This window comes from Cnephaeus nilssonii (assembly GCF_951640355.1).
Source record: "Cnephaeus nilssonii genome assembly, chromosome: 18".
Lineage (NCBI taxonomy): Eukaryota > Metazoa > Chordata > Mammalia > Chiroptera > Vespertilionidae > Cnephaeus > Cnephaeus nilssonii.
The window spans coordinates 12,277,945-12,304,260 of NC_137089.1; the positions used below are offsets into that span (position 1 = coordinate 12,277,945).

Here is a 26,316-nt window from a genome sequence, read left to right on the forward strand (position 1 = left end):
TATGTCTCTCAGTAATTTCTCTGAGATCAAACATAGGTTCTTTGTCATATCAACAAATTTTTCAATGCAGTGCATCTTCAGTTACTGCATTTCTTTTGAACCTATTTCTAATGAGTTGAGAATTGTTAGATATAGTTTGGCATACTTTCACATTGACCATACATTGTGTACTCTATATATTTTTTAATTATCTTGCAAATATGCGCTATTTATTACATTAGTTAGCAAATGAGGACTTATCAGCTCAAGTCTGTAACTATACTAGTACTAGTATACTTAAGGAAAAAAATTCGAAGCTCATGATTCCTGAAGATAGACTGTGAAAATCTAGCTTCTTATTTGCTTAACTAATGAGAATATTTTGAGAATCTTGAAGCAAAAAGATATAAACATTTTGTATCCTATTGGAATTGTCTATAATTTAGCCATAGAAAAGAAAAGAAATAGTAAATACTGCTATTATGTAGTATTTACTTTTACTCATACCATGTAGATTTGTATATGTAATCATATTTATATAACTAGAAAAAAGATGAGTTTTAAAATTGCCCTATGTAATCATTTGTTAATGTAAAGTTGCTTGTTTATTATAAAGTTTTTATTAATTAAAATTGATTTTAGTTTTTAGAAAGTATAAATTCTTAGAAAATAATTTAATAATTGGATAACTTTGCTTTTTCTCCTTTACTTTTATAAACCCCTTCTTTCTTTTGAGAATGTTAAATACATGATAAATGTTTTATTATTAATTTATTAGACTAGAAAAAATGAGAAATTATTTTCTGCAACTCAAGAAATTATTGTAGGACCCATTTATTTAAATTGAAATCTCTGTATCCTTGGTATACTTTTGTATTTTATAATACAGAGTAAGTGTGACCAGTCAGCTTCTTTCTCATCCCCTATAGTAATAACAATAAGCAGGTGTTAATTTTATTGATATTAATAATACCATGTTAATTAAAGTTACCACATTTGCTCCCAAAGAAAACCTATATAGCTAGGCAGCATTATCCCCTACGAAGGAAACTGATAGTCACTGAGTTCATTGACTTTTCCATGGATACATAGCCTGTATGGTAGACCAGAGTTTGGATATAGTTCCGACATTAAAATTATGCTCTTAATGCAGTATTACTATACTGTACTTTCCTTGACCATGGGACCCTAATGGTAGCCAACTGTCTTGCAGATGTGTGCCATTCATTATAGTATTCATTATAGAATGCACTGGGCCAGAAATGTAAGGGAATCCTAGGAAGTTTATCTCCTTCATTGCAGATATGATTGAGAAATACATATACTGTCCCATATAGTGAATCAAATACGCTACCGAATGCATATGAAGCATAAAATAAAACTAAAGATAGAGCCCTGGAGATCACAAATATTGACAGGCAAACCAGAGAAAAGAATCTAATAAAGGGGGCTAAAGGACAATGGAGGGAGTGGAGCCACACAAACTCATGGAATAAAATTTCAAGAATGAGCAAGATTGTGATAATAACTTCTAATATGTAGTAATCATTTACTCTGTGTCAGATATTGCTTTGCGTGCATTAACACATTTGATTCCCCTCAATGACTTCACTTTCGGACAAATGAAGTGAAGCACTGCACTTTAATTTGCCCAAAAGCACCCCAACAGTAAGACACATGTAGCGTGTGCTCTTCTCCAGCATGCTATCCTGGCATCTTGAATTGTCAAATAACCAGGAAGGTCGGGTGAGTTAATGCCTGAAAGTCATCCATTGGATCTGGTCATTAGAAAATTAATAGCGGTTCTTTTCCAGGATAATTTCAGAGAGTAGGTAGGGATGATTGTTCTTGGTTAGGAGAGAAAATAAATTGTGAGAAAATAGAAATACTGCAAACAAATAAGTTTCTGGTTAAAAGGGAACATGAGGAAAGAGTGGTAGCTAGAGTGGGATGCAGGACTTAGGAGGAGAGTCGGTCTCTTTTACAGGGACAATAACTTGGAACAAATTTTTAGCCTGAAGTGTAAAGATACAGAAGAGAAAATGAAAAGGCGATTCAGTAAAGCTCCCATTGGAAGTGATGGGAATAAACGGTATTTGTTATATATTCAACTTACATTAAATAAAATGCTGTCATGTGCCAATCCTGTGACTAAGTACATGGAGGTGAGAAAAAAGGAACTGACCCAGTCTTCAATGGTGAAGTGAACTCACAGGGATCTTGGCCTCGCAGGGAAGAGATGCTTCCTCTAAACAGCTGGGGAAGAGGCAGGGCAAGTGTTAATTTCTCGCTTTTACTTGATTTATTGGTCTTTTCCTACTCCGCTCAGTTCAGATAGCAGAGATGAAATGTTCAAATCAGAGAGACGTGGCTAATGCTCTGAGTGTCAGATGTGGTTTTTATAATCAATAAGGGTGCTAGTTTAGGTTAAAAAAAGAAAATAACAAAGAAGGGAGAGGGCATATTGCTGAATCTCCCCAGGTGATTCTTCTGCACGCTGAAGATGAGAGCCCTGCCCTGAGTCATTGGTCATGAGAAAGAACCACTTGGGTCTCAGCCTGATGGTCAGCCATTTTTATCCTCTGCCCCACTTGATTCCCAAAGTTACTGTTACTTTTGGAGAATTGGGGATAAAAATGTAGACATTTAATTTAATCAAGGCATATACATTTTACATTCCTATTTTCTGGCTTGTTTAACATTTTTGTAGATCTCAATTGAGTTGTAAGTAATGAATTTTACTTCTTTACGGTGAGCTCCCGAGATATGCCTATTCAGCACTGAGCAGTAAATGGTTCAACATGAGCTGTTCCTTATGTAAACATACAAAAGGCCTGACCCAGACTAAATCAATTTAAAAAGGAAAACATTAAAGCTATGTTTCCTGTTATATACTTAAAGTCTTCTTTACTTCCTTATGATTATATTATTGACCAACTATTGCAGACTTTAGTTTATCCTCCTACACCACCTGCTGAACAATTCATATGGTATGGGAGATGAGTTTCGGAAGGGCAAAGCAATTACAATTATAACTCCTACATTTTAGCCAGTAAAGCAGCTTTTTGTGTTAAGGGTAAGGAAGTTATGGGCATCTTGACTCACCCCCTTTCCTGATTTGAATTGCTAAAAGGTTTTAAAGACTGCAATAAGGAGGGAGAGCAAAGTTCCGTAGAGCTCTTAGAAGTATGTGAAGTTGAGACAAAATTCATTCCTACTGATATCAAACATTCATAGGAAAAATTTAATTAGGAACTGAAAGAACATAAAGCTTTTCTTACTAAGGTATTCTCATTGTAATTTTTAAGGGAACGTTGTTAATATTGGGCATTTTGGTCCTCACTGAACTCGTAAAGTTCTTTTCCTGTGGTTAGTTCCCTGGTACAGTATCATTCTATTACAGTTCTTGGCTCTAATGATTTTGCAGTTGTTCCTTGTGCTTTGAGACTGTAGTGCATTAAATCAAAGCTTTCTTAATAAAGTATGCTTTCATTTTTGGAATTGTAGTCAGATTGTATTTTAGTTTTAACAAGCTATTTATTTAAGATATAATGTTCTTTGCTTAGAAAAAAAATAGCATTTTAAAAGTTGTAAAATTATTTCCAGCTTTTGAAAAAAGTAAATATAAATTACTTTCAAATCTATGTCTGTAACCATTTATGTATTTATACCTTTAAAAAAAACCTCTAGTGTACCAAGAGATGTGAAATATATCTTTCAGAAGACATCTTGCTCTAATAGTGCGTAATAAAAGTTAATGTAGGGTATTTGAATGAAAACATTCTGAATATGTTTTCTTAATTTGGTATTGAAAAACGAAAGTGCTTAGAATACTCTATCTTATAATAACTGGCATTGGTTTTAAAACAAAATGGGCATATCTTTACTTTAAAAAGTAAAGATTAGTTTATATTTAAAGTTGGGAAAAATTCAAGTACTTTTTGGATAATGAAGTAAATCAGTGTACCACTTTATGTTTTTTGACTTTAAAGAATTGAAAGTAAGTCACAGGAATCGTGTAATAACAAAGAATAATTAGATATTATTTTCAGGTTTTAAAAAAGTTATCTTGTATTTATTTTTACCAGAGAAAAACCTACCTTGTAAATTTTGTAATAGTAGCTAATTCTTTAAAATAGAGTTACCTAAACTAATAAGCCAAATGGCCTACCTTTATTATTTGTAATTTATGTTATACTTGGGAAACTGTATGCAGAGGAAATACATTGATGTTTTCTGAATTTGATATCTCAGGAGGCTAAAAAATTGTTGAATAAAGTGTGTTTTTTTAAAGATGCAAGTGTGATTTTTAATTGACCTGAATTTTCCATGATAAACTGTTTCTTGTCTTAGAAAGTAAATGGTTTATTGCATACTAACCATCATGATATTAAGACCTTTTCAGATTGATTAAAACAGATCAAATGAGAAGATGTGGGTAGAAGTCATTGAGTTTGTTTAATTACATTGAGGCTCATTGGTTCTCTGCTCAGGCTCCCCCCCACCCCCCTAAATCCTAATGTTTTGAGGGTATAACTCAGTAGTAGAGCATTTGACTGCAGAATCCTAATGTGTGCTTTATCTTCCGCTCTCTTTCTAGTCATTTCACTATGTTTAACATTTTATACAGAGACTGAGAAGAGAACCGAAGTAGCATTACTTTTAAACACTTCCTGAACTTTTTATGATGTGGCGAGTTCTGTGCTTGGCTCTTTACGTGTTATCTCACTTAATTTCCATAATTAAGAAAGAAACTCAGGTCTTTCTTTGCTTTTGACAACTGTGCCACTATCTAATTTCTGTCCCCTTTTTGCCAGAGGAGAAAATGCTAATATGCTAGGCAAGCCATGGCCACACCCCTTCACCCCCAAAGGCTGGACCTAGCATAGACCCCTGACACTTTGAGAAGACTTGTCTGGCTGGAAGCCTCTGTAGCCTGATGGCTTTCCTTCCTTCCATGCCAACCAGTCAGTGCCTCAGAAAGGCTTCTGGATGGGCTGCTTTTTCACACCTTTGGGTCTTAGAACCTGTTTTTCCTCAGCCTGAATACCTTCTTCATTGTCTAAAATGAGATTGAACACCTTTAAATATTACTTCCTCTTTACCAGCCCCCCAGATCTGGTCAGGGGTCTCTCCTGTGTGCTTTCAGTTGCACTCTATACCTAGCATTTTATAGCATTAAGTGTTTTGTAATTGGCTCTAAGCTGTATGAGGGCAGGACCTTTGACCCAGTATCCCCAGGGCCTGTCATATTGCAGAGCATGCAGTGCCCACTAAATACCTGTGAAAGAATGAATGCAGTTAGCTCAGTGGAGGGAGGGCTATTTAGATAGAAAATAGGGTCTTTTATTATTTTACCTTTCAACTAGAGTTGAAATTCAATATTATTTTGTATTAAGTTTTATATATACAGCATAGTGGTTAGATAATCATATAATTTACAAAGTGATTCCCTTCCCCAATATTTCAAGCACCCACTTGGCATAGTTATTACAATATTATTTTACTATATTCCCCATGCTGCACTTTATATTCCAGTGACTATTTTGTAACTACTAATTTGTATTCCTTAATCCTTTCACCTTTTTCACCCAGCCCCCCAAACAACCTCCCCTCTGTTAGCCATCAGTTTGCTCTCTGTACCTATAAGTCTGTTTCTGTTTTGTTTGTTCATTTATTTTGCTCTTTAGGTTCTGCATATAAGTAAAACCATATGGTCTTTGTCTTTGCCTGACTTATTTCACTTAACATAATAACATTTTCTAGGTTCATCCACATGCTAAACTCTTTTTTGGCTAAGTAATATTCATTCTTTTTTATGGCTAAGTAACATACCACTTATCTATTGATAGGTGCTTGGGTTGTTTCTGTACTTTGGCCATCATCAGTAACACTGCAGGGAACATAGAGGTGCCTGTCTCTTTTCGAATTAGTGTTTTGGGCTTCTTTGGTTATATACTCAGAAGTGAAATTGCTGGGTCATAAAGCAGTTCCATTTTTAATTTTTTGAGGAAACTCCATACCTTTTCCATAGTGGCTGCACCAATTTGCATTCCCACCAACACTGCAGGAGTGTTCCCCTTTATCCACTTCTTTGCCAACAATTGTTTGTTGATTTATTGATGATAGTCATTCTGACAGGTGTGAGGTGATATCTTACTGTGGTTCCAATATGCATGTCTCTGATGATTAGTGATTTTGAGCATATTTTCCTATGTCTATTGGCCATCTGTATGTCCCCTTTGGAGAGGTGTCTTTTCGGGTCCTCTGCCTATTTTTTTAATTGGTTTGTTTGTTATTGAGTTGTAAGATTTTTTTTATAAATTTTGGTATATGAACCCCTTATCTTCTCCCATTCAGTAGTTTGCCCTTTTGTTTTGTTGATGCTTTTGTTTTTGCTATGCAAAACTTTTTAGTTTAAAGTAGTTCCAATTATTTGTATTTCCTTTTGATTCCCTTGTCCAAGGCAATATAGGAAAGATATTGTGTTGACAGATTTAACTAAGGTGAGTAATAGGGAAGAACTTGGTTGCTTTTCAAACCAGTTACTACATACCAGCAGTTTTATACTGTCAGGGTATAGTTTTAAAATAGTCATTTTTAAAAGGAGAAGTAATATTATATTTGGTAGAAGATATGGGAGGACAACCTTTATATTAATCCCATGGTGAAATGGGTTAGAAATGTCTTCTAGGGACAGTGATAAGGAGAGATTTTTTTCCCCCTCACAATATTGTAAAATTTTTGTTGCTATAAATATTTCTAATATCCTCTTACTATCTGCTTAATCTCCACCACATCATACTTATGTTTTCTTTTTCATTGCAAATATAGTTTATTTGGCCTTCTCTCTTGATCTCTTTATTTTCCTTAAATGCTGAAGGTTTGTCTATTTTTGGCTTTGTTGACTTCTGTCATTTACAAAAAAATGTATTAATTTTTGGTCTTATTTTCTTCCCTGTAATTTTTAGTTTACTCTGCCTTTTTATGTTTACCTCATTAATTTTGAACCTTTCTTTTTTGCTAAAACAAACATATAGCAATAAAGTTCCCTCTTATTGCCACTTTATATCCTATAACCTTTGATTCACAGTCTTTTGTTTTTAAGTATTTCTTATTTTTTTATGATTTTTTTGACCAGTGAGTGACTAAGAAATATGCTTTTAAATTTCCAAATATAGGCAGTTTTGCAGTTCTCTTTTTAAATAAAATATTTAACACTTGTATTAAGCTCAGGGGATATAATCCATCTGATACTAATTCCCTGAAATGTGTTGAGGCTAACTTTATTGCCAATCAGGTGATTTATTGTTTTTTATAGATGTTTCTGTGTGCTTGTGAAAAATGTATATTCCCCAGTTTTTGAATACTGTATTTTATAAATGTCTACTTCATCAGAATTACTTTTTTAAATTTTATGTATTCTTAGTTGTTGTTTTTTTAATGTGCTTAGTTGATCTATTTCTGAGTTAGTGGGTTGAAATTTTCTACCATGTTTGATATATTTGTTAATTTCTCCTTGTAGATCTGTCAGTTTTTCTTTCATATTTTTTTTTTCATTTTTAAAACCACAGTTTGTATTCAGTACTCTTATGCACCACTTTCGAGTATAGCCAAGTGGCCTCTTTTATGTTTTGAATTTATGTTATTACAAATAAATTTAGAATTGTCTTAACTTTCAGGCAAATTGGATCTCTTATATTCAGGTAGTAATTGCATTTTTAATAATTTTTCCCCTTAAAGTGTGTTTTGTCAAATGTTAATATAATTACTATAGCTCTCTTTTGGCTTGTTTCCCTAGTATAATTTTGACACTTAGTCTTATTGTGTACTTATGTTTTAGGTATATTTCATAAACACACACACACACACACACACAGAATAAAACTGTGATTTGTTAAATCCAATCTGACAGCTCTATCTTTTAACTGGGAAGTTTAAATCATTTGTGTTTACTGTGATTATAGTTATACTAGAGGCCTGATGCACGAAGATTCGTGCAAGAATGGGCCTTCCTTCCCCTGGCTGCCAGCACCGCCTTCACTCTGGCTGGAGCCGCCTTTCTGCCTTCCCACGCTGCCCAGAGGCCCAGAGTGGCTGAGGTGGTGTGGAATGCCTGCATCGTCGCCATGGCAACAACACAAGCATCCCGCCCCACCCCTGGCCGCTCAGTGCCTGCGTATGCAAATTAAATTGCCATTTTTGTTGGGTTAATTTGCGTACTCACTCCTGATTGGATAGTGGGCGTCGTGAAGGTATGGTCAATTAGCATGTTACTCTTATTAGTGTAGATGTGGATTCATTCTTTTTATAAGTTATTTGTCCAAATTTTTCTGATCTTTTCTTATTTTACATTCTAACTTTAACTCCACATCTTGATCATTGTGAATAATGCTACTATGAACATGGGAATGCAGATATCTCTTCTAGATAATTATTTCATTTCCTCTGGAGATATACCCAGGAGTAGGATAGTTTCAGATGGTAGTTCATTTTTAATTTCTTGAGGAATCTCCATACTGTTTTCCAAAGTAGCTGTATCAGTTTACATCTCCACCAACAGTGTACAAGGGTTTCCTTTCTTCCACATCCCCCCACCATTTGATATCCATTGTCTTTTTGCTAGTAGACATCCTAGTAGGTGTAAGGTGATGTCTCATTGTGTTTTCGTTTTAATTTTCCTCATGGTTAGAGATACTGAGCACCTTTTCATGTACCCTTTGAACATTTGTATATCTTTGGAAAAATGTGTATTCAAATCCTTTGCCCATTTTTAATTGGGTTATTTTCTTTTTAATATTGAATTGTATGAGTTTCTTCTGTATTTTGGATATATGGTTTGCAAATATTTACTCCTATTCCAAAGGTTGCCTTTTCATTTTGTTGATGATTTCCTTTGTTTTGCAGAAGCATTTTACTTTGATGTAGTTCTACTTGTTTATTTTTTTATTTTTGCCTCTGCCTTTGCTGTCAAATCCAAAAATTCATTAACAAAATGATGCCAAGGAGATACCCCTATGGTTTTTTTTTTCTAGTAATTTCATTGTTTCATATCTTGCCATAACTTCTTGCATTACTATAGTACAGTATCAAAACCAGGAATTTTACATCAGTGTGATCCACCACAACTATATTCAGATTTCACCAGTTTTACATTCACTCATTTCTGTGTATCTGTGCATAGTTCTTTGCATTTTATCCATATGTAGAGTCAGGCAGCCACCAATACAATGAACAAAGAGAACTGTTTTATCACCAAAAGGCTTCCTAGGAGGGCTGTTTTTAATCTATTTTTTTATGGTGATGTAGTCCTTCGTGACACCAGCTTTATAAGCAAGGTCTCCTAGTAAGCAGATTTACCACTTTGGGTGGGCCTTGAGCTTTATCTCTTCCTGCACAGTTATCAGAGCAGAAAGCTGGTTTGGGGCGCTTAGTTATTAGTGATCCTGGTTCACTTTTTTGGAGGGATTTTACAGTTTCTGATCATTGTTGCCAGCTCTGAGATGTGTTTAAAGTGATACTTTAAATTGCTTTCAGCATTTTAGTTGTTGCAGAAGAAGGTTCATTCAGGGTTTCTAATATTCCATACTTTGGAAACAGTTGACCCTGGAAATATTAAAGAACATTTATCTTTATCAGTTTCATTATAGTTTTTTTCATAATTAGAAAAGTAGACTTTGTTATATCTTGGTGCCTTTTTATCTATGATTAGTTGATGATTAGATATACTATTAATTCAGAACTTTTAAAGATAATATACTTAAGGCATGCTCATAAAGTTTATAATGGACCTCTTAAGAATAGTTTAATTTTCAGGCATATATTTTATTTATCTCTATATTAGTCTTAATATTGAAATTACTCAAGCACAGAAAAGTTAATTTCTGTAAGCTTATGGCCATTGGGAAGTGAGACCCAAGTTCACATGAATCTTTTGCTTACCCATTCTCTGCAACTTGCATTTAAATGGTTTCACAATTAACTTTTAAGTTGGATTTACACATCCCAACACTATATATTTCTCTGAACTTTCAAATCAGCTTAAAAGGACAAATATATAACTTAATTTCAAAAGCAAATAGAAAGAGAAAAACTCTCCAATCTTGATTCTTAGACAGTTTGAAAATTTTCAATTAGCATGGTTAGAAGTATCTGGCTATTGCTCAATATATAAACCATTTTTCCATTGGGAAGAAGAACCTGTGGAAAGTCATATTTTCCACAGATGGATGATGGGAGGAATATGGCCAAGACAAAATATGGGGAATTTGAAGCCTAAATGAAAACCACTGATGACACTCAGTGTTTTTGTGGTTGTAATCTTCTGATTATGCCATTTCTCCATGTGCCCAGGAAAACAGAAAGCCTGGTGTTAATGCTGGACTAGGTTGCTTTGTCTGTCTTTTATTATAGCACTAATTGGTGCTAATATAGCACTAATTGTATTTTCAAAAATACTTCTTTTTTCAAGGATTCTTAAAGTAGTTCACCTTCAAATATCTTTAAGGAATTTATTTACATTATAAAAAGCACTGTCTTGATTAAAATAAGTAAATGCAAATTTTATATGGGGAAAACAATCTAGGAAAATTGGCTAGGCCACCAAGTGCCCAAGATAAGTTAGAATTTATGTGGAACTGAATCAAAAGTTTCCTGTTTAAAGACTGTGTGCTTTCTATGGCTGTGGACAGATTAACTTCTTCACTTGAGATTTGTAAAGATTTTTGTCCGTTAAAATCACTGAATTGAAACAGCATTTATTGATTATGATATATTGGAGAAGATTGATAAATCATTGTGATGTTATTGTACTGCTTTATGTAGAGAGACCTTAGGAGCATGGAGAGGGTTATGAGCCCTATTTCTAATGCTGTTATTGTGTTCATGTAAAACTTTAGGCCACTTTTCATTGCATGCCCATTTCTAGATTGTAATGTTTCTAAGTTAGACCCAGGTTTGGCTTTTCCCTCAGGAATAAGGAAAATCCATCCATTTTTGTTTCTCTAGTTCCTGATCTGGCTTCTTGACTAATGCCTGTCTGTTTCCCTGTTACTTTATTATAACTTTCTCTGCTATCTCCCCACATGATCTGCCTGCTCATTTAATTCAGGCTTCTCCCTGCTCCTCTCTTCCCTTGAATTCATTAGCCTCAGCCCTCATCCTGTTTGGCCCAATGCATGCCATCTCCACTCCTGAGCAGCTGGCCTAGACACCACCTGTCTTAAATTTCAGTGATCAATATTTGATCAACTTCTGGGTATGGTCAGACCCACACTACTTACTTAGTCGAGGCATCATCTTATTCATATTTTTACCTTCTTTCTGCAATTTTCACACTAGGATCCAACTTTCCCACCTCCTCAATTAGTTTTATTAGTGTTCAATTGATGTAATTAATTTAATTTTATTTTTTCTAAACCTGCATTTGTAGGTTTTTAAAGTATGTGTATTAGTAAAACTATTTTTATTCACTATGTTATTGCAGGGTTCTTTTTACTGATTGACATTTTCTTGGAGACCAAATATTACTTTCCTTTAGATAACTCACTTTAAAGTATTTGTGAGCCTACAAAATTAAACAGTTCGAAAACTCCCACCAAGTTAGGTTGATCTGGCTCCTAAACCTTCCCACCCTACCATACTGGCTTGCTATTTTTATTCTGAAACCTTCATGAAAATTTTAACCATATTCTTGCTCTAATTTAGCTTTAAACCACTGGTAATTTTATTTCTTTGCTGAGCATTGGGTCCAATAAGAAAGTCCCAACTCTATATGGGCCAGCCTCACCGTGTTTCTACATCAGTAAACAGTGTAGTGTTCTTAACAATTTATCTATATGACAATTGGGTTTGTAATGTATCGAAGGCAAGAGGCAGGGAATGAAGTAGATTAACAAGGCTCTAAGACTCTTCCTAACAAGACATCAAAAGACCGAGGAAGGTACATGACAGCATTGGAAAGGAGACTGGCTTTTGAGCCAGAAAACTTGTATTTAGGTGGCAGTTTTGTCACCTACTACCTGGGTAATTTTGGCTAAGTGAACCTCTCTGAGTTACTTCCTCTTTTATAAAAATGGAAATAATAATAGAACCTCAGCATCTCCATGATTGAAATCATGTGTGTGAAAGTTCTTAGGGAAAAAAGTACAGAGCTAGGAGTAACTAACTCCTTATCAAGTAGGTTACAGTACGTGATAGGTTTTTGGATACATTTTCAAGTCATAATTTGTGGTAACTTTTCAATAAGTGCCTCGTAGATTTGACTAATCTAGTGTATTCATCAGTAACCCAAAGGGGAAAAAAATAATGATAATACTATGTTAGTGAACAAAATTATCATAGAAAATTGGCATTACCTATTTACTTTTTTCCCGCTGCCTTTACAGAAGAGCCTTGAACTTAGGAATTCTTCGGGACCCTGGATCAGAAATTGAAGATAGACAATACCAAATAGACCTGCAGTCCATCAATATTGGCACTGCGCAGTGGGATCAACTGAAACCAGAGAAGGAAACTGGCACAGGAGGGGTGCTAACAGAGAGCGAGAGAAATTCTCAGAACCCAGCCCTGGAATGGAACATGGCCAGCAGGTAGGAGTGATGGAGAAACTTGCCGCACTTTGTATATTTCCTTGCCAGACCAGTTGGTGATATCATCTTGAGCATGCCCAACCTGAAGGTTTTAGTATTGCTTCTGCATTGCGTGACAAACATAAAATATATTTTGTAATTGAATTTCATGATTTTACTTGGAAATCTATTAGTCCTACTATTACACTGTAATTATTGCAAATTTAAGATTGTGCTAACATTTTTTTAAACCTTGCTATTTGCTGAAAGGTTCCACTTCAGGCTAAGGTTACATTCACATTTTCCCTTGAAATCCATTGTATTCAAGGTCAGATTTTGTTTTAAGTTTCTGCTTTCTGCTTATAATAATAAGAGAAGTGCTTGCTTTGGCAGCACACATAATAATAAGAGGAGAAAAGCAAAAATGACACTGGTTGGTTATTTAAAGTTCATTTTAACCAAAGGCAGGTATGTTCACAGGAAAATGTAAAATGGAATTAGTCCTGAATGTAAGCTGTCAGATTTGTAGAGCCACTGCCATCTTACCTGGGCTATTCGAGGTTCTCATCAGAAGGACAGAATTGTTTGCTAGAAGGAAGGTACTGGTCATTAAAGATACTTTTATATTGTAAAAAGTATACATTGTATGTTGTAAACAGTTTTTATGATGTAAGGAAGTGTTAGTTATTTTTCACTGTTTTTATTTTTAATTTATAAGATTCAATAACATCTGTTGCTGATAACATACCATGTTGATTTGTTAATTGGATTTCTTTAAAACATTGGGTGTAGGCTTTTTCAATGGTGATTGCTTTGGATTTCTGTCCCTTTAACACCAAAACTATATTTATCCAAGTCTTGGCATTAATAATAGTGATTACATCAATAATAGATAACATAATGCTTATCACTTTACCTAATTTCACAATGATAGAGGTAAGAACTGTTTTCCCTAATTATGCATCGAGTAACTAAGGCCTAGACAAGATAAGTGATTTGCCTAAAACCAAATACTCCCTGGTAGTCTATACCCCTAACAGGCTCCTCATTTTCAGGTGCCCACACTCTTTGCTATCATCATGTGCTGTATTCATAATGAACTTCTTTTAGCTTCCTTCAGACAGATCGTCTCTTGCTTTTAGGCTTTTGTATGTGATCTTCTCTTTGCCAGGAACTCTCTTAACCCACCCTTTTCATTTGCCTCCTCAACTCTCAGAGCAGATGTCATGTTTTCCAGGAAGTCTTCCCTGAGCCCTAAGGAGAGAAGATTAGGTTCCCTTATGTGGACTGGTATGGCATTTAGCATATTTAATTCTAAGTAAGACAGTTATCTCCCAAGGACAGAGATTGTCACCATCCTTTCCATTGATTCATTCCTAACACTAAGTGCTTTCATGCTGTAAAATGAATAATTAGAGCCCTTCATTGACAAGTGATTAAGTGTGCCCCTAAGGAAGAGTAAAAAATATTCATGTAAAAAACCTCGCAAAAATGACGCAGGTACATTCAGGAGAGAGGTGTAATCATTGAGCCAGCAGCAGGTGCAGTCTGGAAGCTGGAGGGAAAGCATGTTTTGGTCCTGAAGAGAGGATCTTGGTGCATACCACACATCCAGCACAGCAGTCCTGATCTCTAAACATCACATGATATTCACCAGGATCAAGTTCTCTCATTCCTCCACTTCACTCAGTTTTCAGATTTAGATAGAACCAGATTAAAAAACTTACAAGTCATCATTTCTTCAAAACCACAAATTCTATCATCAACAAAGAAGATGAGCCTAATTTTCTCATGGAACTTTATGACCATCTAGTCTTAACTTAGCTATATCTCTCCTATTCTTTCCTCAGTTTATTTAATAAACAGTGTGTGTGTGTGTGTGTGTGTGTGTGTGTGTGTGTGTGTGTAATTGATTGAGTTGAAATTCACATAACCTGAAGTTAACCATTTAAAGTAAACAATTCAATGACATTTTATTCATTCACAATATTTTGTAACCGCAACCTCTATCTATTACCACCAACTCTATCCAGTTGCAAATATTTTCTTCCCCCCCAACTAAAGCCCTTTACCCACTAAGTAGTTTCTCTGCATATTTTGCCCTCCTCATGTTCTCTTGGCTGCCACCAATCTGCTTTGTCTCCATGGATTTATCTATTCTGGATATTTCATGTAATACATGACTTTTTGTATCTGACTCATTAACTTAACATAATGTTTTGGAGGTTAACCCATTGTAGCATGTGTCAATACTTAATAGTTTTTCATTGCTGAACAATATTCCACTGTTTATAAGTACCATAGTTTCTTTTCCATTCATCTGTTGGACAGTTGGGTTGTTTTCACATTTTGAATAGTGTTGCTATGGACATTTGTGTGCAAGTACCTGTTTTCAGATATTTGAGATACATACCTAAGAGTAGAATTACAAGTTATATGGTAATTTTATGTACAAATTTTGAGGAGCTACCAAACTGTTTTAAAAAAAATGGCCTAACCATTTTGCATTCCCACCAGCAGTGCTCAAGGGCTCCAGTTTCTCTACATTCTCATCAGCACTTACTTTTTAATTAATTTTTATTTTTTTTATTATAGCCATCCTACTGGGTATGGTTTTGATTTGCATTTCCATAACGATTAATGATGTTGAGCAACTCTTCACATGCTGTTGGCCGTTTGTGTGTCTTCTTTGAGAAAATGTTAATTCAAGTCTTTTGCCCATTTTTTAATTTGATAATTGATCTTTTTCTATTCTTCATATCTAAGAATCCATTTTTAATTTCAAGATCTATGTTTTATTCTAAGAGTTTTATTGGTTTAGCACTGGTAGTTAGGTTGTTGATCCACTTTGAGGTTGGTTTTTGTTTGTATGTTTTATCTATGTATGAGGTAAAAGTCCATATTTATTCTTTTGTATGTGGATGTCCAGTTTTCCCAGTACCATTTGTTGCACAGACTGTTCAATCTCCATTGAATGCTCTTGGCACCTTTGTCAAAAATTAACAGACGTTTGAATGTCCAATATAAGTTGTGGAATGTTGTTTATACTAGAGAAACAAAATAAACTTTATCATGTGCATTTCTCTTACAGAGCTCAGCATCCAATCAAAAAGGCTAATTAATTAACTATTAGTGCAGTGTTGAAAGTGCTATGATAGATATAATTGTAGGATACTTAGGATTACAGAAGAGCCACATCAAAATCAGGGTAGATACATTTTATGTACTTAGTGTAACCGAAACCAAGGTTCAGCTGCCAGCTGCCATGAAAGCCAGACTTGTGTGACAGGCTTGGGAAAAGGAAAGAGGTTTATTCAAGTGTTGGTCACCTGAGAAGATAGAGGACTCTTGTCCGAAGTCCTTCTCCACATCTCAGTACAGGCAGAGATTTTTATAAGGAGGGAGACGGAAAGCAGAACAAAGAGATCAAGGGAAAAGTTCTCGATGGGCCGATCACAGTCCAGGCTGGGAAGGACCTAGAAAGTGGTCCAGTGATGGTCTGGTGTGCATCTTCCTGGTTTTACTGTTGAAGGTCAGCAATTCTTCTAGAACTGGGATAATGGAAGGTTGGAGTCTATATCTTACAAAGTTAGTTCCTGGATTCTTATACAAACATGCTGGTTTTCTACAACATCTTAGGCAGAGTCAGCATTTACAGAAACAATGTCAAAAGAATGGTGGGGTGGGCTTTGATTCCCCTCTGTTACAATAGGACATCTCAGGCTAATAGATGTGACAAACACACAAACAAAACAAATGATCCAAAATCAACATAGGAACAAAAATAGAGAATTTAAAGAAAGAAATGAATTATTAACTCTACGGGTGGTTTGTGAGTAAAGGTTTCACAGACTATACAGCTTCTGAATTTGTTTCCACAGAGTATAAGTGGCAGGAAAGGGGAGGGAGGATTTTGAACTAAGAAAGCAGTAGATCAAAAAAAAAATAGGAGTATGGCCCTGGCCTGTGTGGCCCTGTTGAGTGTCGTCCTGTGCACCAAAAGGTTGCTGGTTTGATTCCCAGTCAGTGCACATGCCTGGGTTGCGGGCTCAGTCCCCTGGTAGGGTGTGTGCTGAAGGCAGCCAATTGATGTTCTACTTTCAGATCCTTGTTTCTCTTTCTTCCTCTTCCTTCTTCTCTAAATAAAACAAACAAACAAATATATTTTTTTAAAAACTGCAATAATTATGAAATAAATATACATTTTTTAAAGAGCTAGGAGTATGAAAATGTGACGTTTTATTCAATTCTGAATATCCCAATATACTGCCATGCTTGGTACATAATAGGTGCTTAATGGGGATTTGAGTGAGTTAATGCGATATTGAATGATTAGATGATTAAGTAGAACTAACAAATCAAATGACTGGATGGGTGTTCCTGATTAAGTAATTCTGATGAATGTGTCTTCAAATGAGATAATAAATTTTAGATCTGATATAGCTTAGTTCTGTTGATTAATCTTGACAGAAATATAAATGAAACCTTAATATAGTTATATTTTTGTTTTTCAAAAAAAGGTTAAAGGTATCAAAGGTAAAATTCAAAAGGTAAAAACGTTACCCAGTGAAGAATAATTTGTTCCCACCCCAGACTAATATGAAATGTCAGCCTTTACCACACTTTTTACTCATTCCTCCTGAATACATTACTCACACTTTTACTTTAATAATAATATATTTATATGTGTATGTTGGGGAGAAGGGAACAGGGAAGTTAAATATAAAGAATCATCAAATTCTAAAATGTGTAGATCTTCTGCTTCCCAAATCTTAATTTTTTCAGCTGAGGAATTAATCAGGATTCACTCAGGTCAGGGGAACCACTGTATGTTAGCATAAAGATCTGGTTTAAACGTATCCAACTTTAAGAAGCTGAGAAGTAAGATTCTAAAAGAGGAATAAGGCTGACCAGAGAAATGTCACACCGCCTAACCTTCTTGATCATGTGATGGTTAAACAATGTGTGCTCCCCAGGGAATCTGAGAAGCCAGGCCTGACCAGTGGCTGCAGAGACCTCGGAGGCTGGTGGAGAAGTCCCTGGAAGGCTCTTGCCCCTGTGTCTGGGGTGAGCCTGCAGTTGCTGTTGGTCAGTAGGGCCAATAGTCAGGAAAAAGAGCTCGTTACAAAGCCAGGAAGAGTGGGGACAAGCTGGAACCTGTCAGCACCTCCGCATCGGAATCTCACTGCGTTTAAAACAGCATGACTTTAAGGGGATATTTGCTACCATTTCCTTTACACCTTCCAAATCTCATACCAATTTCGCTCTGAACTTCGAACCATTCTTATTAGCAACTTGTTACAGGATAAAACCACCACAAGAAGCTAAGTGAGGAGGTTTCTTGGCTTGTACAATAGTACTTCAAATAGAGCTAAGTGTAGAACCCTGGTTTGCTTCCTCTTAGTAAAAATCAACTACTTTTCTTTTACTCGATGCTCTGACTCCTTACACTTAATGCTAAAGTTCATTGTTAATCACTTTTTTTCACCTTTTTCTCTTAGCAACCATTTTTACTACATCTGGGCTTATTTTATAATCTGAGGAAGTGTTGAGAACTAAAACAACCTATACTGATGTCTGCCATATGCAGGTTACACATTCAAATCACTATTGCTGTTTCACATGGTGATTAGTCCTCTGGGTGTGTGGCAATGGGGATGAAAAGTTTATTTTGTAATTTTGTGAAAATGCCCATAAGCCTTAATTCTCTAGATTAATGTTAATATAATATTCCTGTTTATATTATTTATTTAATTTGAATAAACTTAGTTATAACTATACTTAAAAAAATAAATCATGTAGTTTTTATCACAATTATTTTTATCTGTCCCTATCACACTACCTGTGTTTGATTTTCCTGGGTAGTTTTTCTTTCAGACTTCATTGTCAGAGAAATAGTTACAGCATATTCATTTGTTTAAATATGATACGCAGGTATCAATTACATATACTACTCTGTAGGCCTTTCCTACCTCCCCCCTACATAGGATATTTTTAAATCAGTATTACTGTGCTTGCTTTTGGCAAGTTGAATTTGAACTTGACACATTCCTAAAATCAATCGTCCTATGCTTCACAGGATTGATAATATTGGACTTGTGTTGACATTAAAGTCCCTGAAGCATATATTGTTGGCGTAATTTTGAGAGATTGTGACTATTTCATCTGTCTTTGATTTCTTATTTTTATTTTTTGAAGTAAAGTTATTACCCAAATGTTCTCAGGAGCCCTTGCCTATTTGATTAGTGATTAATCATGTATGAACTCCTTCCAGAATTGTACCTGAAATCATTAACAGGAATGTGGCATAAAAGCATTTACTTTGTTCTTACTATTCAACCTGAAAACCATCACCTTTTTTTTCTTCTCTTCTCAAAAAAAAATTTATTGAGAGAGAGAGAGGAGAAAGAAGAGAGAGAGAGATTTGTTGTTCCATTTATTTATGCATTCATTTGTTGATTCTTGTATATGCCCTGACTAGGGATCTAACCCACCCACAAGCTTGGTGTAATCAGGAGGACACTCGAACCAACTGAGCTTCCCGGTCTGGGCCAAACCATCACTTTTGTCTTATTAATTTGTGAAAATATCAAGCTAATACCTAAGCAGAATTATATAAGTTAGTCTAAGTCCCATACCTCATTTATTAAAGGCCTGCTTGAATAATTGTATTATTTTTTAAGAGAGATTTTTATTTATTTATTAATTTTTGCTTTTAAATGTGCTGTTTGTCATTTTTAATTCTGTATTTTTGGTGTAATATGTTAGAAGCCTTAGTAACATTTTTCCTAGTCTTTTATATTATGTGATTTTTGAAATATGGTTCTTAAACTGCTTGAATATTACCCATAAAGTCAGACCCAAATGTATGGAAGGTAGGCAGAAGAACCTTAATGTAAATATACTTAGCCAAAAAAAAATGACCACTGACTTCCTCAACACGTGTTTTCATGAGTGCATGTGGCTTATCATTATGCCTTCTTGATTATTAACACTTTCAGAAACCATACTTTTCCTTATTTGCAATCTACTTATCCCAAAGCTTAATAGAATGGCTTTTGTTAACCCATATGACTACTTCTTGTTATTTGATTTGCATCTTATGATTGTCAATGTTTTTTGTCCTCAAAGAGTGTTTTATAAGTTTCTGTGGGCTTAACCCTCTATGTTAGATGATAGTACAAACCACTGTACTATTTCTTTGTTTCTATGGACAATGTAAAGATATATTAAGTCACTGTCATATTCGAGTATATCAAAGAAATATTTCTTTCGAATCTCTTCTCTAGCTTATTTTAATATATTCTATCATACATGAGTAGCTGTTTCAGCAAGATCTAATTGTGGATTTTATGATATTTATCTGAACCAGGAATCATTGTGCTTACTAAATCTGTGTATCCCTTTATTTCATCAGTTCTGAAAAATTCTCAGTCATTATTTCTTTAATATTATTGCTTTTTCTTTCTATTCTCTCATTTTGGAAAGGCAATTAAATACGTCAGACTTGCCTCTTTACTAGTAACTTTTATTTTAAACTTCCCATTTTAAAATTTACTTTATTAAATTCCTGGAGTTTTCTCAAATCTAAATGCTAGTTCACCAATTTTTCTTAAGCAAATCTAAAGAACTATTTATTCATCTATTATATATTTAATTTTAATAACTATTTTTTTCTCCTTAGTTGTTTTTCAGATCAATTTTGCCTTTTTTAATCATGTTTTTATTCCATCCTATATATCTTTAATGGTTTTAAACAAATTGATTTTATTGTTCCTATGTGGTAATTCAACAATGAATTGGATGATGGGGTTGACTTCTCCTCTTACAAATAAGGAATAATTTTTTGTGGGGCATATACAATAATCGGTGATTAGGATCTTCTCTTCAGTGGTCTTTGTCCCTGAGAACCCTTTTTGTCAGTTTGAGAAAATGATTTCCAGAGAGGCTTTGTATTTATTTCTGATAGATGCCCAGGGTTATCAAAGGTCTGTTGCCACTTTTATATACACTGAGTGGCCAGATTATTATGATCTCTGAACGCATAATAATCTGGCCACTCAGTGTATATCCTATATAATAAAAGGCTAATATGCAAATCGTCCCCTCGACCAGGAGTTCAACCAGCAGGCAGGCCAGCCAACCGCCCATGTCCACTCCCCCTGGCCAGGCTGGCCGGACCCCACCCATGCACGAATTCATGCACCGGGCCTCTAATTATACACACACAAACACACACACACACACACACACACACACACACACACACACTGAGTGGCCAGATTATTATGTATTCAGAGATCATAATAATCTGGCCACTCAGTGTAAATTACTCAGAATAGGTATTTTTGGACCAACATGGGTAATATAAGAGCTATGAAACATACTTGAAGAATTAACCATTATTTCTTATATTTTCTATGGAGATTTCTGTTTTTCAACAAGTTCTCTTGCCAAGAGAGGCAAACTTCCTTATTCTTACCCATTTCTGATGGTAGATATTTTTCTGGCCCTTAAGGGCCCCAGATGCAGATAGCCAGCTCATTTCAAAATCCTGCCTATCAGGGATGCGAGAATTAGCCTGAGGTCAAAATGGCCATTAAAAATCTATTCTCTTGGTTTACTGAGAGTGGCAAAGACCTTGAAGTCATTAATAATGTCAGATAGTATTTTGAGTTTTGCTTCTCTCTTTTGTTATTTTAAGCCCTAGACTATTATCTAGTAAAATGGTGGTAGAATTTAATTCTTGTTGTAGTTATTTTTGTGTTGCGTTTTTCTTTAAAATTCATCCTTGATCATATTTGAATCTAAAATAAAATAAAAAAGATTTTTAAAATGTGTATCATTACCTCAAATACTGAACAGAGAATAACACAAAAGTTAGCACTGTATACAAGAAAAGTTATAGTTTTATAGGACTCTTGACTTTTTAAGCTTTTTTTTTTATTTCCAAGGTCATAGGTCTTTCAAAGGTTGTATAATTGATTTAATTCATCATATAATGGAGAAAAAGTTATGATACAGAAAAGTGCTTTTTTTTCATTAGTACTTTAGGTAATGTTTGCTTTTATTTGGTTTCTTGCCATATTTCCCACTTTAAGGTACTTTTAATAAAAGGTATATATTAGTACTCCTCTATGAGAGTATATCACATGGTACATGTTTCTCACATTGATCACTTTATGGAATTTGAGCTATTAGGCTATAATTATGGTGTCTTTCAGAATCTCAACCTTTTCTCTGTATTCACAGATTTTAATATTTCTTCCTGTTATCCTTTATTCACCAGATCTCTTAATTCTTTAAAATTGACTTTCTTAAAATCTAATACTTATGTGCCACAGAACCAGATGATCCAATTTTATTTCCTGGCAGACACCATATAAAGCTCTGCCCATTGCAAAATTCAACAAGAGGTACTAGTACCCTCAAGACTCCACTGGAAAAGCAAGTAGAAAGACTTGAGTTTCTCTGGGCTTTTTCATGAGATAACATGTCAGTCACTGATCTCAACTTTATCATTTTATAAAATAAAGGAATACTAGGAACACATTTATGAGGAATATAAATTAATGGTTCCTTGGAACTTTGGGGGCATGGCTTGCTAGTAAAACATATTGTATTATTTCATAAGGTAGAAACTAAGAATGTGAATAGTAGACCTGAAGATCTGTACTAGCACAAGCTTTGGTTTCTCAATAAGGTTTTCTAATTTCATCCTCTACCATGTTTGCAATACTTCCTTTGAAATTATTAGCAATTTTTAATGTAGAGTAGAAATATCATACTAAATAACTGATTAAAAGTGAAAATGTATAAAGAAGAATTAAAACAGAGGCCAAGTACTGCTCTGGTATCTAGTTGCCTCCCATGTCCACTGTGTAATCTTTGTTCCTGAACCTCCTTCCTTAGAGGTAATATGGGGCTAATAATGCTCCTTACTCTACATACAGTTTCATTATGAAGCAGCATTTAGTATCAAAGTCAAAAGTGCCATCCCACAAGCATTACAGGCAGCAATAATCAATGAACAGAGGATTCTTAGAGCTTAAAAAAAGATGTCAAAGATTAGAATACACTTGGGAACCTAGTGAGATTGTTAAGAAGACAGTTGTCAACTGTAAGGTCAGTAATGTAAAATATAGGAAATTAAAAATTATCACAAAACAGTGAGGTTATTGGTAGCAAAAAAGGTAATAAGCTATTTGTAAAAATAAGAGGAATTAGAAACAAAGTAATTTTTTGAAAAGTATTAGGATGAAACTAATATGAAATGACTACATCTGAATATCTCAGTGATTTTTAAATCCTTTATAAATCTGAAGTTAAGTACTGAAGTTACAGAACTATGACTATAAATATAGCCCTAGCTGGTTTGGCTCAGTGGATAGAGCATCGGCCTGCGTACTGAGAGGTCCCCGGTTCGATTCTGGTCAAGGGCACATGCTGGGTTGTGGGCTTGATCCCCAGTTGGAGACTTGCAGGAGGCAGCCAATCCATGATTCTCTCACATCATTGATGTTTCTATCCCTCTCTCCCTCTTCCTTCCTCTCTGAAATCAATAAAAATATATTTTTAAAAATATATATATCTACCTAATAAAAGAGTAACATGCTAATTGACCATACCTGCGTGATGCCTATCAACCAATCAGGAGTGAGTATGCAAATTAACCCAACAAAGATGGGTTAATTTGCATATGCAGGCGCAGAGTGGCCAGGGGCGGGGCGTGACGCAGGCGTTCCGGACCACCCCAGCCGCTCCTGGCCGCTGGGCAGCGTGGGAAGGCAGAAAGGCCGCTCTGGGCCCAAGCGGAAAGGTGGCTCAGGCCAGAGCGAAGGTGGTACTGGCAGCCAGGGGAATGAAGGCTCAGTCTTGCACGAATCTTCATTCGTGCATTGGGCCACTAGTATATATAAAGAGGCACTCCCAAAATCATGTGATTTTGTCATACATGTTGTAGTTCAAAGACTTGTACAAATTTAATGAAACTTATTCTTGAAATATAATGCAATGGCTAACAATTCTGTTCTTTATTTTTTTAGCATACGGCGACATCAAGAAAGAAGAGCAATCATGACTCCCATTTTAACAGATTTTTCTGTCCGAATAACTGGAGCACCTGCCATCATTTTCACCAAAATAATTTCTCCAGAAAATATGCACACTGAGGTTAGAGCATAATTTAGGTCTCATTTAATCTGAATAATGGAGCAGCTCCTCTTTGTATGTTAGGGGTTTTCATATTTTCAGAGCACAGAATATCGAAGTAGCTTATTAAGTTACTATTGCAGCTATTATTGAGCACTTTCTAGTACTGTTCACTTATTGCTTTTATGTAATAACTCATTCAATCCCTATAATAATTACATTTGCTTCTCCTTTTGTCTTCATTTTTCAGATGGGAAAACGGAAGCATAAAAAACTAATCCAAATAACTTGTCCAAATTTTTACAACTAGTAAATGGCAAGCATGCTGTAAACCCAAATGGTCTGGCTTCAGACTATACACAGCCTGTACAACCTCTTTGTAATGAAAGCAACAATATTACTGACAGATAATTTAGAGTTCTCAAATGGATTACCTTACATAGTCTTCACAGCATCCTTATGAGATAGATATTGTTAGTATCCATGTTTTATGAAGGAGGAAACAGCAAAAGAAATGAGGTTACTTGACTTGATCCATGTTAGCCAATTATTGGTGGGTCCAGGTTTCAAGTCTGATCACTGTGTATCAGTGACTCCACGCCTAGAGCAGAAATGTAATAATAATATGGTTCATCATAACTTTAAAAATCTCTTCATAGTACAAAGATTCTGAAAATTTATATGGAACCACAAAAGACCCCAAATAGCTGCAGGAATCTTGAGAAAAAAGAATAAAGTTGGAGGTGTCACACTACCTGACATCAAACTATGCTATAAGGCCATAGTAATCAAAACAGCATGGTATTGGCACAATACCAGGCATATTGATCAATGGAACAGAATAAGAGCACAGAAATAAACCCACCTATTTATGGTCAATTAATACTTGACACAGGAGGCAAGAACATACAGTGGGATAAAGATAGTCTTTTCAATAAATGGTGTTGGGAAAATTGGACAGATCCATGCAAAAAAATGAAACTAGATGACCAAATTATACCATACATAAAATTAAACTCAAAATGGATTAAAGATTTAAATGTCAGTTGTGAAACCATAAAAATCTCAGAAGAAAACATAGGTAGTAAATTCTCTGACATTTCTCTTAGCAAGGAAACCCTCATGCACTGTTGGTGGGAATGCAGATTGGTGCAATATGTAGTTTCCTCAAAATATTAAAACCTGAACTGCCTTATGACCCAGTGAATGACTTCTGGGTATATGTCTAGAGAAAACCAAAACACTAATTCAAAAGAATGTATGTATCCCTATGTTCTTTACAGTGTTATTTACAATAGCCAAATTATGGAAGCAGCCTAAATGTCCATCAGTAGACGGGTGGATAAAAGAGCTGTGGCACATTTACACAATGGAATACTATGCAGCAATAAAAAAGAAGGATCTCTTACCCTTTGAGACAGCATGGAGGGACCTGGATAGTATTATGTTAAGTGAAATAAGTCAGTTAGAAAAAGACAAATACTATATGATTTCACTAACATGAGGAATCTGAAGAACAAAATAAATGAACAAACAAAATTTAAACAGATTTGATATATACAGAGAACTGATGGTTGCCAGAGGGAAGAGAGTTGAGGGACTGGGTAAAAAAGGTTAAGGGATTAAGAACTACAAATTCGTAGTACAAAATAGTCATGGGGATATAAAGTACAGGGAATATGGTCAATATAACTATAATATTGACTATGTATGGTGCCAGGTGCATACTGGAAATATTGTGAAGTATAAAATTATCTAACTACTATGCAGTATGCCCAAAACTAATACAAAATAATATTGAATGTAAACCATAAAAAAAAAGAAAACAAGGTTCTTCATAGAAATTTGTTATACTGAAAACTTTCATAAATTTTTTGATCACTTAAAAGCAGTTATTAAGAAAAGTTCAGAGAAATTAGGTACAAATTAAATATAGTAATCCAAGCTACTATAACTTTCTATTCTTTCCCTGAATTTTTTATAAACAATATTTTTGTATATGTTATCTTATTTGATATTTATAATAGCCTATATAGAAAGGTAGGTTAGATATAGTGTCTTATATATCTACGGAAGTTATATAAAAATTAAATCTAATATCTTACAGTTACTTAGTAGCACAATTACTTTAAAATACATGAATATATTCCTTTTCATCAGTACCTGAGGAATAAAATAAGAATTCTAACTATAATGAGTAAACACAAGGTACTTGTAGGGAAAAGGTTTTTTAACAAACAAACAAAAAAAGGGGATAATCATTTTTTACATGCTGCTCTTTATGACTTTATTGAAACCTGCTCTAAGCTGTTTAGTTTGTATTTGGACCAGTCATAAGTCTCCTTAAATCCATTCCCTTGGATGACTCTAATATGGAGAAGGTTGTGGATGTTTCCAAGCTTTTGAACATTGTCCACATGCACTTCATGACCAGAGGCAGGACTTCTGCTTGTTAAAGGAAGCTTCTGGGTCATTTTTCATTTCTGTTTTCCTTCTCTGAATGGTTTCCCAACAAAGAATGTTCAAGTGACTCAGTTATGCAGAGGAGCACCAGTCAAGTAGTGGACATCTACCTAACGCTGCCAAGATTTTAGCAGTTTGAAGTTAAATTAATTAG

The 26,316-nt window shown here is 34.8% G+C and overlaps 1 protein-coding gene across 6 annotated transcripts in view; it reads left to right on the forward strand.

Moving 5' to 3' along the window:
• VPS13B (vacuolar protein sorting 13 homolog B) overlaps positions 1-26,316 on the forward strand; it is a 604,787-nt gene that overhangs the window by 331,108 nt on the left and 247,363 nt on the right. For all 6 annotated transcript variants that reach the window (XM_079796380.1, XM_079796377.1, XM_079796379.1 and 3 more), the window contains 2 exons: positions 12,366-12,569; positions 23,594-23,720. In XM_079796380.1, coding sequence (XP_079652506.1) covers positions 12,366-12,569; positions 23,594-23,720 — 331 coding nt within the window. The remainder of the gene's footprint in view (positions 1-12,365; positions 12,570-23,593; positions 23,721-26,316) is intronic.